Raw genomic sequence first — 19908 nt, 5'->3', positions numbered from 1 at the left:
GCCAGGGCAGATAGGAGTGGACACGAGTGAACCTTTTTTTATGACAACCAACAATATTTTCATGGTCACCAATAGACTAGCTTTTAATTCCAGATCAATAATTGAATTAAATTCCATGGTAACGTGCAAACCCATCTTTCCAGAGTGTTACAGGTCAGACTAAACCGCTCAAAATATATTAAGAAGATAGCCTAGACCCTAACTTTTTCTTATTTTGAAGGCAACTGTAAAGTGTTGCGTTTCAGATGCAATTTGATTGGTCAAACTACTTGGCTTGAAACAAAACACACTTTATTCATACACTATAATTAATCTACAGGCAAAGGAAAAGAATTGGTTTAATTATAACTCTATTTGAAATGATTAACAAAATAATATATATTAATTACCACTAATTAATTGTTTCAATATAGTAACATCCCATAAACACACCCTTGGCAAAGGCAAATTCAGTAAAATAGATTGTCTCACATCCAATTCTAGCAGCAGGAAGAGAATCCCAGCTTTTAGCTGTAACAGAGAGAGAAAGAAGAGCTTCCACATCCAGCTTCAAGATGCCAGCAACTACAGAAAGCTAAAATTAAAAATCCTGGTTCTGTGGGAGCTTGACTCCACCCATTCAGGCTGCTTCTATTGTTCCAACTTTAAAAAAAATCCCCAAGGCCTCACAAGTTGATTATATTATTGACTTTGGAGCAGACTGCTTGGTACCTCTATGTCAACTCTTGTTCGTAAAAAATTGACAAAATAGACCTCTTAAAGCCATAGTATCATCACAAGATTGGTTGGGCCTTGGTGTTACCTTGCTGTAGTGAGATGGAAGCGTAGGACTAAATTGAGTGCTATGATTAGATTACATATAAAGGAACAGGTATTTTCCTGACCAATAGACAGCTCCAAATACTCTAGAGCCACTGGAGAATTTTCTTGCAGTTTCATGACTGTTGGAAGGTAGGAAACATGGTCACCAAATTTTATGCAGCAAGATCCTATGTAAAGCAACATGATCATGACAGAGCAATCTGTTACTGTCCAATGTCGATTGATAGATACATATCAGCAAGGATCATTCCCTTACTCTCCTCTGAGATGGTGACCTGGGATCTCTTTCATCTATCCAGCAGGAAGGTAGGGCCTTGGTTTATCATTTCATCTGAAACACTGCAGCTCTCCCTCAATTCTGCACTGGAGCGTCAGCCTTGATTTTTGTGCTCAAGCTGTAGGGCAATACTTGAGTTTGGAATGTTGTAATTCTGAGGACAGAATGTTGCCAACTGAGCCTCATCTGTTATTTTAATATCACCATTGTCTACTGTCTGGAATTGGCAGGTTTGACAGGCCGAATGGCCTCGAAATGTACCATGCTTTCAAGTAAATATCTCTCTTTCCAGGACTTATCCTCGACCTCATGAATATCTGAACACCTTCAATTTGCCAAAGGTCTGGGATTGGAGAAACGTGAATAACAAAAGTTACGTCAGTACAACCCGCAACCAGCATATTCCTCAATACTGTGGCTCATGCTGGGCTATGGCAGCAACTAGTGCACTTGCAGGTGAGCTTAAACTAGTTTCCAGTATCTGTTTACCCACCCAACTCTACTCTCTATTTGTTAAAGTATATGAAATAAAGCCAGGAATGCTGTAAATAGTCAGCACCGTCTATAGAGTAAGAAATAGTTAACTTCTCAGATCACACCATTCTCTGAGAGAAAAGAATCCTCTTCTTCTCTGTTTTAAATATGCAACCCCTTATTCTGAGATTATGTCCTCTGGACCTAGACTCCCCCACAAAGTGAAACAAGCTTTCAGCATCTACTCTGTCAAGGCCCTAAGAATCTTGTATGTTTCAGTCAAGTCCCTTCTCAGTCTCCTAAACTCCAGTGAGTACAAGCCCAAACTACTCAATCTGTCTTCATAAGAAAACCCCTTCATACTCAGGAACAACCTTGTAACCATTTCTACACTGCCTCCAATGTCAGTACGTCATTCCTTAGACAAGAGAACTGGAGCTGTTCACAGTATTACAGCTGTGGTCTGACTACTAGCTTGGATTTTTAACAAAATTATTTTTATACTGTACTTTCTTTGAAATAAAGGCTGACATTCTATTTACTTTCTCTATTGCCTACTGAAATTGGAGTCTAGCTTTTTGTGATGCATGCACACTGTGACAATGATATGGCCTTAGGAGGTGTACTTTGTCCTTTTTTTGTGAAGTAAGGTTGAGACAGAGGTGCTGAGCAGGCTGCTCCAAAGCCAATAAAGTAAACAACTTATGAGGCCTTGGGGTTGTTTTAAAGCTGGAACAATAGATGCAGCCTGAATTGGTGGGGTCAAGCTCCCACAGAACCAGGATTTCTAGTTTTAGCTTTCAGCAGTTCCTGGGGTCTTGAAAGGGGATGTAGAAGCTCTTCTTCCTCTCTCTGTTACAGCTAAAAGCTGGGGTTCTCTTCCTGCTGCTAGAATTGGATGTGAGACAATCTATTTTACTGAATTTGCCTTTGCCAAGGGTGTGTTTATGGGATATTACTATATTGAAACAATTAATTAGTGGTAATTAATATATATTATTTTGTTAATCATTTCAAATAGTTATAATTAAACCAATTCTTTTCTTTTGCCTGTAGATTAATTATAGTGTATGAATAAAGTGTGTTTTGTTTCAAGCCAAGTAGTTTGACCAATCAAATTGCATCTGGAACACAATGCCTTACAATTACCTTTAAAATAAGAAAATTTAGGCTCTAGGCTATCATCTTTACATATTTTGAAGGGGTTAGGTCTGATCCATAACAGTGAGTTCTCTTAAAACCCTCTGTTCCATAGCTTTCTGCAGTCTTTCCTCATTTAAATAACCTTACAGTTAGTAAATTACCTCTGGAAGAGTGCTGAGTGTTGTAATGTCTGAGAGAAAAAAAGACTTGGGATGCAGGAATCATTTTCTTGGCTTTCACAGATCGTACCAACATCAAGAGGAAAGGTGCATGGCCGTCTGCGTACTTATCTGTCCAGAATGTTCTAGACTGTGGAAATGCTGGCTCTTGCTTTGGGGGAGACCATTTGGCAGTTTGGAGTTATGCTCATGATAATGGAATACCGGATGAAACCTGCAACAACTACCAGGCTAAAGACCAAGGTAAGTTCTCTTCTTAATTTCCCTTCTAAGAAAAGTTTAGACTTGGCAGAAGGTGGCAGCCTAACGGTAGGTGCTGCAGGATTAACAATCCAATCACCCACATCATATTCTGGGAAGCCGAGTTCAAATCTCACCATGACAGATGGTGGAATTTAAATCCAATGAAAATCTGAAATTAAAAGTCTGATGATGACCATTGTCAAAACCCAGCTGGTTCACTAATATCCTTTATGGAAGGAAACTATCTTCCTTACCTGTCTGGCCTGGATGTGACTCCAGACCAAATCGATGTGGTTGACTCTTGTCTGCCCTCTGAAATGTCCCAGCAAACTACTTAGTATCAACTACTAGAAAGGCGAAAAAAAGGAAACTCAAAGCTGCTTAAGCCATGAAGCTGAAACAAACAATGAGAGTGCTGTGATGGTAAATAACTGCAAATAGTGCCCATCTGTGACACCAGATAGTTTAACAATTCATTTTGTTTTGCATGTAGTTGTCAGCTCCGGTATTATTACAGAGCAGTGAATAGTGTAAATGGTGGACTTATGACTGAGTGAAGCAAGTTTGTGGACATTTCAAATTTTTTTGCCCTTTATTTTCAGAGTAACCAGTAATAAGGTCTAAACCCACCATGCGTAATTTGAAGACCTCTGGCTTTTAAGGGAGGTAATTTTTGGTCACTTAGATTTTGATGTGCACTTATTGATTGTTACATTTGTTTGCTGTAGAGTGTAAACCGTTTAATCAGTGTGGCACATGTACCACTTTTGGTGTCTGCAGTGTGATCAAAAACTATACCCTGTGGAAAGTTGGAGATTATGGTGAAATTAGTGGACGTGAGCAGATGATGGCAGAAATCTACACCAATGGGCCTATCAGGTAATGGACTGCTTAGTCAAACCTGTTGTATTGTAACGTCCATTAGCCTTCCTAACAGCTTGCTGCACCCACATGTTAGTCTTCAGTGACATATTGACAGGGACACCCTGTTCCCTTTGTATGACTATACTTTGTAATATCTTAGCATTTCAGAAATTCTCTGCCCATCTGATCTTCCTGCCAAAGTGGAGAACCTCAGATTTTTCCACAATATATTCGATCTGTCATGTTCTTGCCTAATCTTTAAGTCTATGAAAATTAAAGTAGCTTTGCATCTTTCACACAACACACATTCCCACCTAGCTATGTGTCATTGGTGAACATGGTAGTATTACATTCAGTCCCCCAGTTCCAGATATTTTTTATTCAATCTGCTCAGAAATGTTATTACATATCTCTAGAGCAGGTGGGACTTGAACCCAGGCCTCCTGGTCCAAATCACTGCAGTACAACAGTTCCAGTCCTCACTTCTGGATATTTTCTACTCAACCTGTTTGGACAGACCCTAGAATCAGACACTGAAAATGGCAAACAAAAAATAGAAAACTTGTTGACTCTGCAAAGTCCTCCTTATCTGGGGGCTTGTGTCAAAATTGGGAGAGGGGTCTCACAGACTAGTCAGGGAATAGTCTGATATAGTCTGACTCATGAAATCATACTTTGTAGACAATGACCCAGACGTCACCACCACCATCCCTGGATATCTCACTGGTAGGACAGACTCAGCAAGGATGACAGCTCAGTGGTATACAGTCAGGAGAGAGTTGCCCTGGTAGTCCTCAACATTGAGTCTGGACTCCATGTTGCTTCAGGTCAAACTTGGGCAAAGAAATCCCTTGTTGGTTACCATGTACCACCTGTTCCGTCTCAGCCTTCTCCATAGGTTCAGCATCAAAATCTACTGCCAATTCAATTGACTCCTTGTAATACCAAGAAATGACACCGGATACTGCAAAGGCTCTGGACCCTGGACATTCTAGCATTAGAACTGAAGACTTATGCTCCAGAACTTGCTGCACCCCTAGCTAAGATCTTCTAGTACAGCTACAACACTGGCATCTACCCGACAGTGTAGCAAGCTGCCCAGGTATGTCCTATTTACCACAACAGTTCAAATCCAACTGAGGCAATGACTGCACCATCAGTCGATCATCACTAAAATGATGGAAGGATGAATAGATCATACTTTGCTTTGGTTTTAGTGAAGTTGTCTCTTGCTGAAACACAAGTATGCAACGTTTCAGATTTAGCTTTAACAATAAAATGGAAGTTTATTACAAAAGGAAGACAGAATAATCCAAACTACCTACTACAATACAAATGCAAAAGTTTTAAGTGCACAAAGTATAATCCCACTAATCCCAAAAGCTTCCTTATAAATTAAAAAAGAAACAAAACGTTTTTGTACGGTACCCAAAACACTACTCCTGGTACAGTTCCCAACAATGCCACTTGTATAATATTCACAGTGGAATCCCAATATCTAACACCTCGGTAGGTTTAAGTCAGTTTGCAACTTCAACTTTTAGACCGCAACTGTGATAGCTTCTTTTGGCGGCAATACCTCAGCTTCAATGCACTCAGTTTAAACACTTATTTCTGGGTTTGTATGGCAACACTTCTGCACTAGGACTAGCACTGACTTTTCACTCAAAGGTAATCTAATTCATTAGATCTATTATTCCTTTCTCAGGAGCATTGCTATATACAATCATTGTGTTCCAAGTTCTTCCCAGGACTAACATTACCCAGAGGCTTTGGGACAAGTGCTGGAAGATGGGATTAGAATAGTTAGGTGGTTGTTTTTGACTGGGCAGATTTAATGGGCCAGAGGTCCTTTTTCTGTGCTGTTGACCTCTATGACTCTATGACAAAGTTAAAAAGTGAAACCTAAATTCTCTCAGTTGTGGGCATTTTCCTCTAGCTTAAAAAAAATTCCAGAACTCTTTGATAAAAACTTTTGAGACTCCATTCTTTACCACGCTAGGTCACAAACGCATGAAAATAAACAAAAATCTAGTCATGCACAAAATCCATTCAGTCTACAGCCAGGCTTCAAAAACTGCTTCTTAAAATAAATCACCGTGGCTACAGAAATACTTAAGTTAACAATTAATTTCAGACAACACAGGAAACCCCATCAGTTACTAACTCAAAGAAAACTAGACCCAAACATATCCTAAATATCATTTAAAAGTATACATCTAAATCTCAGTGTCTTTATTACAAGTCTATATCACCAAATCCTCAAATGTTGACTGTCTGTATCACTGATGCTCAGTTGTAGTAGTGTGTACCATCTACAACCTGCACTGCAGAAATTCACCAGGTCTTCTTAGGCAGCACTTTCTAAACCCACGACTATTTCCATCTAGAAGGACAACAGCAGTGGATACAAAGGAACACTACCACCTGCAAGATCACCCTTCAAGTCACTCACCATCCTGACTTGGAAATGTATTGCCGTTCCCTCGGTGTCACTGCTAGTAATCATCCTTTCCGCTGAGGGTATGAATGATGTTTGCCTCGGAAAGTTGTGGCAAAAGTTCTTCAATGGCCGACATTAGGGAGTGAGATCTCTTCAAAGCATGGTTGAGATCTTTTCGATGTATGCATCTCTTCTGGCATGTTTTGGGTTACTAATCCAAACCTCGACTGAGTTGAATGGATTTTGCTTAAAGTCTTATCACTGGAACTTGAGATGTTCACTCTTCCCATTGCATTGGGCTTTCAGCTTAATTTGTTCTCTTGGATTGAATATCGTTCCATCATATAACTTCAACCTACTTTTGTAGGCTTAATTTTTGCTTATCTAGAGTCACTTTGCACAGATCTGTGAAACTCAAAGTTGCGTAGAACACCAGTATCTATTTGGCACTTCATGTTGAATTGACACTGTTCTCCAGCAGATATCATTCTAATAGTCAGAGACTAAAGCCTTTAGACCCGACGATGCCATCCTATTTCATAGTATAGAGTGATTGTCAGAGCCATCAGCTGACATCTCTCCAGCAACCATCTCTATAGTCTTGTTTTGCTTCTTTCCAGCTAACCACTTGTGTATAAAGTGATCCAGCTCTTTACTCTAGTTCTAACCTCTTTGCTGTTTTTTCCAAATCTGTTCTATCATTCAGCCAGGAATATCGCTCAGTGTAATGCAATGCCTTGTTTGTTCTCCCATTAACTGCTAGCTGATGAGTAGCAACCTCAAAGCAAGTAATTTCCCACAAGATAATTTCTTGCCTTTCCTATTTCTCATCTCTATCCAAACTGTTTCCACATCTTGGCTTCCTAAATAAAAACATGAGCTTTTTTTTTATGCAGGGCATTCCAGATTGTAACAATGCACTGGGTTCAAAAAGGAACTTTTAATCTCTTCCTCAAAATTATTTTGCAAATCATTTTCAAATCTCTATCAACTCATGCCAGTGGAGACTTTTTGGAATCGTAACCCTTTGTGCTCTATCTGGGTTCTAGCTGTGGTATCATGGCAACGAAGAAACTGGATGCCTACCGTGGAGGAGTGTTTGCAGAATACAAGCCACTGGCCATCACGAATCACATTGTGTCAGTAGCAGGCTGGGGTGAGGATGATGATGAAACAGAGTACTGGATAGTACGGAACTCCTGGGGTGAACCATGGGTGAGTGCAATACTCCTCTTGTATAGTTCCTTGTGCTGCAGAGCAAGTACCTTCAGGGTCAATATCCAGTTGGAAATGATGGTGGCTGTTGCAAAGCGCAATGGAGAAGGGTCTAACCATTGTAAATATTGCAAGTATTCTAGACAGAGTGAGTGAAGTGTCAAGACAGGAATGCCCTTGGCCAACAGACAATGGAAAAAATGTCTACTTAATTTTAACTCAAGCAGTACCCTCCAGTAGACTCTTCACTGAGCCAGCCACAATGTCACTTTTTAATAGAAACTTGTTGAAAATTGAATCTTTGGTAACATTTTGTCCATCAAGCTCACTTACTTCTAAACTTATTGATGAGCGATACCACAAAGCAGATCCGTTGCGTAGTTCATTTTTAGTTTCTGTAATTATCAATGTAAAACATTGGAATTATTTAAAATGGTTGATTAGTTGCTTCTCTCTGTGATCGCCACAGGGAGAGTCCGGGTGGCTGCGGATTGTCACTAGTCTCTATAAGGATGGGAAGGGCAATCATTACAACCTTGGCATCGAACAGCTGTGTGGCTATGGAGATCCTGTACTACAATGAAGAGCTGCTTTTGCAATGACAAAGGAACTTGGAGTGGAGTAGCCATATTTTATCTGTATGAACTTGAAATCAATGTTAATACAACCCTGTATAAAGCTGCAGAGTATGACAAATCAGATCAATATCGCATATATGCAACATACGGCAGAGTGGGACTGAAACTCTACAATTTTGTTTGAACCTTTTCAAAAAGGATTGAGACAACGTCCCCTCTGCACTTTCTCTAGTGTCTTGCTGTGTTATAATTCCACTGTCACATGTGGCCATCTGAATCATTGCTTGACACGGATGTGTTGGAATCAGAGGCTATTTACCTACAGCCCTATCCTATTCACATCCTACACATATTTCCCAGCAATGGTCACTGAATTCTGCCCCAAATCGCGGTCCAATGTTAAGGAACACTGTTAAGTAATCTTGCAACATCTTGGAAACAATATGGAATCATCGTATAATACAGTGGATTCAGCTGGCCCATTTGGTCCATCGTATCTCTACCAGATCTTTGAGAGAGCCATTCAATTTACTCCACTCCCCTGTTCTGCTTCCCATTCTCCTCAGATACTTATCTAACACCCTTCTGAAAATTATTATTGAATCTTCATTTATCACTCCTTCAGAGTGCATTCCAGATCATAACAGGAAAAAGTCTCTCAATGTTGTTTCTTGTTCTATCTCAAAATCTGTGTCCTCTGGGTAACTGATCATTTTGCCATTGAATCGGTTTCTTTTTGTTCACTCCATCAAAACTCATGATTTACAACATCTCTATTAAAATCACCCCTGAATCTCCTCTGCTGTATGAAGACCAACATGTAACCAAGGCAAAAACACACACACAGAGTAACAGGACCACCAGTCCACACAGAGGTACAGGCAACCATTTTACAAGTTAATTGACTCCAACAATGTTGGATTTTTCAATGTTTCATTTTTTAAGCTTCAAAATCTTTCACAGAAATGATTACAGCACTGGATCTCTGAATGAGCAATACATCTGCTGCAGTGTCCTAGGTTTCTCCACTGCACATTCTCCCTGCATTCCCTCTCAAATGTTTCAATTGAACCAACCTTTCATATTAATTATGTTGGTCAATTGGTTTTCATAGAACCCGTACGTATGAAAAAAAAAGTAAAACAATGAAATGATACAGCAATTTAAAACGATTTATTAATCAACAGTTATATTTTATTTCTATGCCAAAATTCCACTCAGTAAAATGATTAAAACCCCGAAATAAAGATTTAAAATAGGACTTTTTTTTTTTAAAAATAGTCATCTCATGTGTCTATGTTTACAGACTGTTACACTGCAGTGAAAACTGTACTTGATGGAATTATGATGGTAACCAGTTACAAACACATCAACATTTGGCTTCAGTTATTGTGGGGAGACATTGATCTTTGATGGTATGGATTATAGGCACAAACCAATCTGGAGTCTGTTTTAGACGCTGTCCAATGTTGCAAGGGAGGTGACATTTATGCCACTGGAACCTCAGGATAATGTTTTGGGGATACAGTTTTAAATCCAACAAAGCTAACCTCAGTAATGGTGAACATGTCAATTATCATTAATTTTTGTTAAAATCCCATCTAGTTCAGGAAATCTTCCATTTCTTACCCAGTCTGGCCTACATGGACCCACTGTGATTTGTTTGACTGCCCTCTGAAATGACCGAGTAAACCATTCCATTCAAGACCAGTTAGGATTGGACATTAATCGCTGCCAGCAACACCCTTGTCTCATGATAGAATTAACTGATAATGGGTCATGGGTTTCATCATCCACCCTGCTCTCTACTGATCCATTTTACTCCGCTTAAATCTGATTCAACTTGTTTTTATGTAGTATAAAAGATGGATGGGATTGCAACTAAACGAAAAATTGTTTAAGTGAAGAAACAAAGATATCATCCATGATTTCTGTTTTCTTTATTAGTAGGTGAATTCTTTTTGAATTTGTTGAAATATTAGATAAGAGATGGGAGATTAACCTAGACATAAATCAGAATAGTGACCATTACGTGAATATGTTAGATTTTTGAATTACTGAAATTTTACACAATCACAGTCATAGTTCCAGGTTTTTGCACAATCCCATCAGGCATCAGTAAGTTTCTGTCAAAAACAGACTGCCAAGTTTTAAATAAATGATGTTGAAGGGGTGGGAGAGGTTTGAGCCTAGTCTGTGCGTTAAGTAACTGACATGACCAGATGCGATTCTGACTTTACACCTTATCGAACACCTCACTTCATCGAAGTCATTGTAAACCAGAGGTCTACCCAAATCCATACCTCCCCCATCCACTGCACCATCAGTGTTAGGTTACATTTATTGCCATCATCAGACTCTCCAAAACATTTAACAGCAACAGTAGAAAGTTCAATCAACATAGTTCATAGAAGATACATATTGCTGATGCTTGAGGGAGAGCAGGACCAGTTTGCTATTATGATTTTTGTTACAAATATCGGCACGGTATGGCTATCACAGCCGCTTGTCCCTGTTGAGTTACTTGTAAAGATTCAGCAGTGTGATTTCACTACGGTTTCACCAGTGCATGTTCTGAAATGGTCGTTATTTGGATAGCGAGTGACTTGTGCCTTCGGTGCCGTCATCCCGTTCATAGGCCACGGGCTGTAGTTCTTTAACAATCTGACACACCATCTCCAAAGTGCCAGCTGCCACCACTCTCCGAGACATTAGGTCCAGTGGTCCTCCTAGAAACAGGATTATCAGAACTGAAGGCTGCTCTGTAAAAGCAGGTTGAATTTTTCACAAACCTGAAGATAAAACTTGGATGTTGTAAGCTTTGACAATGCTGGTAAAAAAATATCAACCTGTTGAGTGTCAACACTCGACTTATCTCAATGATGTCCACAAAGTAATATAGAAACATAATAACAGAAAATCTGGGAATGAGTGAGGGAGAAACAGATGAAAATGATACGATTGACAACAGTTGTAAAATGATCTGAGTCAACAAGTTTGCTCCGTATCAATGATGGCATTCAGCACTGCCCAACAACATTGTGTCTGTACCGACACTACACAGACTGCAGCAGTTCACCACCAACTTTTCAAGGGCGATTAGGAATGGATAGAAAATGCCATGCCCACAGCCAATGTTGCTGACAAAGGGGCAGTAGGTGCTATGGAACAGATGATGCCCAGACAAAAAAAAAAGTCAAAACGAGTGGTGGTGATGGGTGAAATGGAGGGATTGAGGTGCAAAACTGGTTTTAACATTAGGCATGGATAGTTGAAAACAGGTGGTCTTTGCACATGGCAAACAAGAGATGGGGGCTTGGGGGTGACAAAGGGGAGAAATGTAATCAAAACAGAAGACAGAGGTCATGCTATGAAGTTGTTGAACTCAATGTTGAGTCTTGAAGCCTGTAAAATGCCTAGGCAGGGGGTACAGTTACTCCAGCTTGCACTGGGCATTGCTGGAACATTGCAGCAGACTTAGGGTGGAAAAGTAAGCAAGATGGTGTACTGAAATTACAAGCAACTGGAAGGTCAGGATCATTCTTCCGCAAAGCTGTCACCCAGTCTGAGTTTAGTCTCGTCAATGTAAAGGAGACTGTATTGTGAGCAGTGAATACACCAGATTAGGTTGAAAAAAGCACAAGTGAAACACCGCTTCATCTGCAAGGTTTGGCACCTTGGGCAGTGAGGAGAGAAGCCATGGAGGGAGTGAGGAAGTGTTAGGAACAATGAATGAGTGGACGAGAGTGTCATTGAGGGAATGGTCCCTGTGGAATGCTGACAGTGGAGGGAAGGGGTAGGATGTGTTTGGTGGTGGCACTTTTCTGAAGGTGCTGGAATGGTTTAGGATGATCCCTCGAATGAAAATACTGGTGGCAAGTAAGGACAAGGGAAACTCATTGTTGTTTTGGGAGGAAGGAAAAGGGGTGATGGCAGAAGTGTGGGAAATAGGGTGGGTGGGCACAGTCTTTGGTTGTAGATTGAGGAGGAAATATCAGAAATATCTCTGTGAAGGTGGCATCATCAGAACAGATGCAACAGAGACAGAGAAACTGGGAGAATGGAACAGAATCCTTACAGGAAGTAGGGTGAAAGGAAGTGTGAGCAAGACATAAAATGCAGGTAAGTCAAGGACGTTGACTAGCTGACCAGGTTTTCAGCAGCATAGATGAAGTAGTCTCAGCCCTCCATATTAACAGACCACCCCCTGCATATTTCATTAGGGACACCGCTCTCAAGTTATGATTGATTTAACTTGAGTCAATCAGTGAACGGCTCTGCTTGCTAATTGTTAGACATCAGAGGGAGGCAACTTCAGAGGCAACCACAGTCCATGGAAATGGAAGGAAATAGGATGGGCTTGATACTCACTGGATACTAACTCAGAAATGGAGAAGAGAGTGTGGTACTACAGGCTTTGAGCCTGGGCTTCTTGGCTGGATTTGATCCCAAAAAACTGAAGCGCCAACACTAGACCAAATTTAATTGGTCGGTGTCTCCCTACCTGCTGTATCCATCATGATTCCTCCAGCTTCCCGTACAATGACAGCTGCAGCAGCCATATCCCAACAATGGAGGCCAAACTGGTAAAAGGCATCGACATCTCCGGCTGCAACGTGGCACAGATCCAGAGCTGCGCTTCCCACAATCCTGATGCTGGGAATCAATAGAAAACAACAAACAAAATAATATCAGTGCGATTGAAGTCCAAAACCTGCACGGAGAAAGCCCAGCAAAAATAGTTCATTATTCTTGCCTTAACATTTTGGAAATTTGAAGGGTCCTTCCTTTCAGGGAAGAAAGGGATTTGAGGTGTTCTCCTCGTTTAACCCCAGTTTCAAACCGTGGGCATTAAAGTGAGGATGTTTACATCTACAAGTTATCTTGTTCTAATGATCAGGCAAAGGTATGGGGCATGGGGAATGTACAGTAGGGCCAGAATTGGAAACACATAGAGCTCTCCTGACTGTTATCCAGCTGCAGAAGGTTAGAGAGATAGGGAGGGATTAGGCCATAAAAAGGGATCAGAATACAACAAAGAGTATTTAGTATCAGAGGCTGTGAAACACTAGGATGTAGATCAGTGAGCAATTGAGAGTTTAGAAGAATGAGAAGTGCTCTCACTGAAACACTAGGATTCTTAAGGGACTTGGCAGGGTAAATACTGAGATGTTTCCTCTTGTGGGAGACTGCCATACTCTCAGAATAAAAGGGCACCAATTTAAGACTAAGATGAGGAGGAATTTCTTCTCTCAGAGGATTGAGAGTCTTTGGAACTTCTTGCCACAGAGAGCTATGGGGGAAAGAGTCCTTCAGCATGATTGATTAGATCTAGATAAGATCGATAGTGCACCAAAAGTTTTGAGAAGAACACAGAGTTGTAAAACAGGTGCTCGTAGATTCGGGACACAAATTCAAGGATTTTGGAGAGGAAAGAGAGGTTAGACATAATGTGGCAGTTTACAAGGATGAGAGAAGACCACCATAAATTATATACGTAGGAGCAGAGGTAGGTCATCAAATCTGTTCTGCCATTCATTAACATGACGGCTAATCTGATAATGCACAACTCCACCTTTTTGCTTTGTCCCTATAACCCATAATTCCCTTACCCATTAAAAATCTGTTTCTCGGCCTTGAATAAACTTAAATGACTCAGCCTCGACATCTCTCTGCAGTAAAGAATTTCACAGATTCATTATCCTCAGAGAAGAAATTCCTTTTACTCTGTCTTAAAATGTGCAACCCCTTATTATGCCTTCTGGTCCTAGTTTCTCCCTTGTGGCAAAGTCAATCTTTCTGCATCTATTCTGTTGAAGAGGCTAAGGGGTGACCTTATAGAGGGGAATGGATAGGGTGAATAGCCAAGGTCTTTTCCCCAGCGGTGGTGGAGTCCAAAACTAGAGGGCATAGATTTAAGGTGAGAGGAGAAGATTTAAAAGGGGCCTAAGGGGCAACTTTTTCATGCAGAGGGTGGTGCATGTATGGAATGCCAGAGGAAGTGGTGGAGGCTAGTACAACTATAACATTTAAAAGGCATCTGGATGGGTATATGAATAGGAAGGGTTTAGGGGGATATGGGCCAAATGCTGACAAATGGGACTAAATTAATTTAGGATTTCTGGTCAGCATGGACGAGTTGGACCATGATGTTTCCATGCTGTACAGCTCTATGACTCTAAGTCTACTAAGAATCTTGTTTCAATAAGGTCACCTCTCATTCTTATAAATTCCAATGACAAGTCCAACCTCTTCTCCTAAGAAAATCCCTTCAACCCAATGAACCTTGTGCTACTTGAATATCAAGGGCTACTTTTAGAAGAGGTGGTGATGATTGATTACAGAGTTTGAAAGGGATGGGGCTGGTGCCAGATGAGATAGACAGAATCACTTACAATGTCAGTTCCCGTGGGAGTCAGGCAGGACAGCTGAGTGGACAATAGTTTAGAGAAAATGAGGTCAAGAGACCAAATGGTGATGTGCAAGATGTTGAGAGGATGATGGGAAATGGTAGAGAAACTAGAAAGTTCGAATTGTAAACAGTTCAACATGAATAGACGAAGGAATAAGTCAGAAAACAGTGGAAATACAGAGCAGTCAACATCCAAAACAGAATGACAGTTGCTGCTTTGGCGAATAACCTTAAACATCTTCAGTCTTTTATGTGGAGGTTACAGTGTTGGACTGGGGTAGACAAAGTCAGAAGTCACATGGTTATATTCCAACAGGTTTATTTGAAAACACAAGCTTTCAGAGTGCTGCTCCTTCATCAGGTGAAGTGGAGGGAAGTGCACAGGCACAGAATATATAGGCAGAGAGATAATGGCAAGATAATTCCAGCTAATTAGGGCTGCCAAGAGATAAGCACAAATCTGTCAACAAAAAAAAAATTGAAAATTTGGGGCTGTTTTTAGTTTTTTATGTCTCCTTTCATGGGATGTGGGTATCAGTGGCAAAGTCAGCAATTGTGACCCATTCCCCCATTGCCCTGAGATTGGGAGTTTTGTTAGGCCATTCCAGAGGGTATTTAGGAGTCATGTGGGTCTGGAGTCACAGGTAGACCACACTAGGTCAGGATATCAGGATAGAGATGAAGCAGATGAAGCAGGAATTGATTGTAGTTCACGGGTACCATTTACTGAGTCTAGCTTTATTTTTATGAATTGAACTCAAATTTCACCAGCTGCTGTGGTAGGGTTCAAATCCATTTCCCCAAAACCTTTTATTTGGTCTCTGGATTACTCCTCTAGTGGCATTAAGACTATGCACCAATCTTTCAATTAATGATATTCAGATCTAAAGAACTTAATTCTTGTTAATACTTTCTAAACCTCGTAAATAAATTATAACTCTTTTATTCACGCTTAAACCCCTCAGATTTTACTCTGCATTTGGAAAAGGTTTTGCGATAATCTAACAATTAGTGGATCAGGAGTAAGCAGCCTGCCTTCATTGTAAAAGAATGTTTTAAAGCTCTGTTGAACATTGGTTAACAACTGCATTATTTAGACCTTCTTACCCATGGGCTGACACCTTTAGTAACCTCTCCATGTTACTAAACAGCAGCTTTACTGCCATAGGATCACGAATCGAACCAAGTTCAGTTAATATCAGAGCCTTTGACAGGTCTGGAAGAGAAGACAGAAAGTTGTTCGGTGAACTTACATTAAACCCCGTCAGATCAGCACTGCTCAAAACAGAAAAGGTGTGTGTTAGCTCCAAAGTCCTTTGAACTGTAGTACCCTCTCTACATGACTGGCTCACTCCAGGACAAGAGAGCTGTTCAGTCTAAACACCAACAGTAGAATAAATGGGGGCCTGGGGAGCACATTGTTTAATTGAATGATTTTTAAAAAAATTTCTGCAGCTTGAGTTTAAACACAGACTAGAACAACAGTTTGAAAATCTTCCTCTCGGATTACATTTCACCCAGAAATTAATGTCTCTTATATCTGAATGGAGAGGGCAAAACGTGAGGAAACGCTCTCTGATCAGCTCACACATCCATGAGTTTTTAAAATAACACATTACACATTCTGTATAGCACAGAAACAGGTCAAAATGCAGATGGGTCGTGTCCCATCCTCCCTCAGCCACATGTCCGTCTACTCCTGAACAGAAGTCTTAATACTGGTTATATGTCAGAGATATTTTTACTGTCACAGTAAATACATTCATTTTTATATACAGATTGGATTCCAGAGAGCAGAAGGTTTCCTGAACACTAAGATTTAGTATGTACAAATAGAGGAGAAGGGATTCACAAGGATGGTTCCAAGGAGGAGGAAATTCAGGTATGTAGATAGATTGGAGAAGTTGGAACAGTTTTCCCCAGAAAAGAGGGATTTGAAAGAGATGTTCAAAATCACAAAGGTTCTGGTCAGTGTAGACAGGGTGAACTAGCAAAAATGAGAGGACCCAGGTTTAAAAGCAGCATGGAAACATGAGGAGAAGTTTCATGTGACCATTGCTACGATCTGGAATGCACAGCCTGACAGGGTGTTGGAGGCAGATTCTATTATGTTGTTCAAGAGGGAACTGAATTATGACCATAAAGGAAGAATTAGGAGGGTTGTGGTGAGAAGTAGGGGACTACTGTTAGGTGTGTTGCCCTGGTGAAGAGCCAGCCCAGAGTTAGATGTGATCCATCCAGACTGGGCAATGCATCCCCTCTGAGCACAGCCAGGCTTTGCCATACCTCCTGCTCCCCCAATTTTCACCTACGCATTCCCTCCACTACCACCTGATATTTTGTCTTCCTTAGTAAACATTGATAGAGTACACAAGTATTCTAACCTTGCCCAGAGTCTCTAAACACATAGCACTCTTTTTGGTTACAAAGAGCCCTTATCACCTCATACTAGATCCCCTTACTGTTTACATCTGGTAAATGACAGTTGGGCTATCTTTTCTGTTAATTGCCATTCTATTCTCATCTTTTTTGACCAATTTTACTTTCCTCTTTTCAACATATTCCATTTAGCCTGGCTCTCACTCAAATCAAAGATAAAACAAACAAAAAATGTGGGTTTATGGTGTACGTTAGAGGAATTCCTTTTCTTTCATCATGTTCTCCATCTTCCTTATCATCTAAAGGAAAAATGGTATTGCTTCCTGTACCCGTGGTTCTTGTTGGAATGTACCAAACATGTTTTTCCCTCAAAAGTTCACCCACTGCTCCATTACAGTTTATCCTGCCAGTCTTGACTAGCTAGATTCCCTCTTTTCCATTGAAGTCAGCCCTCTTCCACTTCGTATGTTCTACTTTAAAAACTTCTTTCCTTGCTGTTTTCCATTGCTAATGCACACTTTATGATACAACGTTCACTGTTACCCAAGTGCTCTCCCACAGACACTTGGCCATCTAATTCTCCAGCACCAGATCCAGTAATGCCACTTTGCCAGTTAGACGAGGAACTTACGGTCAAGGAAGTTCTCCTGAAAACAGTTCGCAAATTCCTCCTCATCCTTATTCTTCACACTAATGTTATCCTGATTGGCATTTGGGAAAGTCAAATCTCCTGAAATCACCTCTCTAATTCTTGCATATCTGATTCCCTTGCATATTTGCTCCTCTAGCTAACAGCAGTGTCGTTATCATATCGTTTTGTTGAACTCTTAACCAAATGGAATCTGTCCTTGTCCCTGGAAGGACATCTTCCTTTCCATATCTTGCCTAATCAATACTGCCACCTCACCTCCCAATTTTCCTTCTCCGTATTTTCTGAACACTTTGTATTCTTGAATATCAACCAGGAAGCTCACCATTTATAAAGCCATGATTCTGTTGTTTTCACTACATCATAGACCCATATGAAAAATAGGTATGTGTGTGCTTGGAACTCACCAACCTTATTCACCACTGTGAGAGCTTATATACAGGCATTGGAAATTTATCTTTGTATTCCTCATAGATCTGTTTAGACTCTTTCCTGATATGGTCGTACTTAGGCTCATAGAATCCCTACCGTGCGGAAAGAGGCCATTTGGCCTATTAAGTCAGCCCCGACCTTCTACAGAGCATCCCACCTAGACCCAGTCCTCCACCCTTTCCCCACATTTATCATGGATAATCTGTATAGTCTGCACATCCCTGGACACTACTGACAACATTACTGAAGGCCTGTCCTCCAGAACATGCCGTTGCCCTGGCTTAGATGTACTAGTACAGTTACAACACTGGCATGTACCCGACAATGTGGAAAATTTCCCTGGTATATCTTGTCCACAAACAGCAGGACAAATCCAACACAGCCAATTACTGCCCCATCAGTCTGCTCTTGATCATCAGTAAAAAGATAGAAAGAGCTGTTGACAATGCTGGCAAGCAGCATTTAGAGTCATACAGCACGGAAACAGACCCTTCGGTCCATCTCGTCCATGCCACTCAGATATCCTAAATTATCTAGTCCCATTTCCAGCATTTGGCCTATATCCCTCGAAACTCTTCCTATTCACCTACCCATCCAGATGCCTTTTAAATACTGTAATTGTACCAGCCTTCACCACTTCCTCTGGCAGCATTCTATATAAACACCACTCTGTGTGAAAATGTTGCCCCTTAGGTCCCTTTTATATCTTTTTCCTCTCAACTTAAACCTATGCCCTCTAGTTTTGGACTCCCCTACTCTGGGGAAAAAGGACGTTGACTATTCACCCTATCCATGCCCCTCATGATTTCAAAAACCTCTACAAGGTCACCCCTCAGCCTCTGACACTCAGGGGAAAACAGACCAGCCTATTCAGCCTCTCCCTATAGCTCATTACAGCCTTGTTTCAAACATGGACAAAAGGGCTGAAACCTGGAGGTGAGGTGAGAGTGACAGCCCTTGACATCAAGGCTGCATTTGACCAAGTGTGGAATCAAGGAGCCCTGGCAAAACTGGAATCAATGGGAATCAGGGGAAAATTCTGTGAAGTGCTCAGAGGTGTTTGCCCATATGGGATGCACCAAGATGTCGTGTCTATTCTGCATGACTAGAGAGTGGTACATATTAATAGGCTGGTAACAGGAATAGTGAACAAGGAAATGACCAACAAAACCCCACTGTCAGTGGCAATTCCATTACTTCCTTCTGTTCCCTGAATTCAAAGATTATTCAAATGGCCATTTCACATGAACACCCAAAAGCATTAGACAGAGAAAATTAACAAACCTGTCTGAGTAGACGCCTGAAGTTTCTGCCCATTACAAAATGCTCCATGACCTTTTCTGCCAGTATATAACTTCTCTTCAACACAGCTATAAATTACGCCAAGTTCAAGCTATTGGGGGGAAAGAAAACAAATGGAGGAAAACAATGTCATCAGCAACCTGGCATGCTACAACAATGTATTTATATAGCACCTTTCACATTAAAAAGGTGCTTCACAGAGGCGTTATGACACAACACATGACACTAAGCTACATAGGGAGGTGTAAAGTAGATGACTACTACTGGTGTCAAAGAAGTAGCTATTGAGGAATATCTTAGAGGAGGAAAGTGTGGTCGAGAGGTGAAGGGAGGGAATTCCAAAGGTTATCATCTAGCATCTGAAGTGACACCCACCAATTCGGGAGCAATGAAAACTGGGGATGCACAGGGGGCCAGGATTGGATGAGTACAGACATCTCAGGGGGTTGCGATGTTGGAAGATTTGAGAGATAGGAAAGGGCAAGATGATGGAGAG

The 19908-nt window shown here is 40.9% G+C and overlaps 2 protein-coding genes across 3 annotated transcripts in view; one reads left to right on the top strand and one right to left on the bottom strand.

Annotated features, from left to right (window-relative positions):
- The window catches only part of LOC109923996 (cathepsin Z-like), a 39161-nt gene that overhangs the window by 5188 nt on the left and 14065 nt on the right, over window positions 1–19908 (top strand). The window contains exons 2-6 of one of the 2 annotated variants that reach the window (XM_020524013.2): window positions 1392–1555; window positions 2959–3138; window positions 3867–4017; window positions 7495–7660; window positions 8130–8331. In XM_020524013.2, coding sequence (XP_020379602.1) covers window positions 1392–1555; window positions 2959–3138; window positions 3867–4017; window positions 7495–7660; window positions 8130–8243 — 775 coding nt within the window. In that variant the 3' untranslated portion in view covers window positions 8244–8331. Of the gene's footprint in view, window positions 1–1391; window positions 1556–2958; window positions 3139–3866; window positions 4018–7494; window positions 7661–8129; window positions 8332–19908 lie in introns of those variants that run through there. The other variant, XM_048595796.1, reaches the window with a different exon arrangement.
- The window catches only part of impa2 (inositol monophosphatase 2), a 35594-nt gene continuing 26318 nt past the window's right edge, over window positions 10633–19908 (bottom strand). The window contains exons 5-8 of the mRNA XM_020524012.2: window positions 19395–19503; window positions 15758–15866; window positions 12743–12894; window positions 10633–10967 (exon numbers count right to left, since the gene is read on the bottom strand). Coding sequence (XP_020379601.1) covers window positions 10825–10967; window positions 12743–12894; window positions 15758–15866; window positions 19395–19503 — 513 coding nt within the window. The 3' untranslated portion in view covers window positions 10633–10824. The remainder of the gene's footprint in view (window positions 10968–12742; window positions 12895–15757; window positions 15867–19394; window positions 19504–19908) is intronic.

Source organism: Rhincodon typus, chromosome 4 (genome assembly GCF_021869965.1).
Source record: "Rhincodon typus isolate 14 chromosome 4, sRhiTyp1.1, whole genome shotgun sequence".
In the NCBI taxonomy this organism is placed as follows: domain Eukaryota; kingdom Metazoa; phylum Chordata; class Chondrichthyes; order Orectolobiformes; family Rhincodontidae; genus Rhincodon; species Rhincodon typus.
The sequence above is the reverse complement of the archived record's forward strand: the minus strand, read 5'-3'. Positions and strand labels throughout refer to the sequence as shown.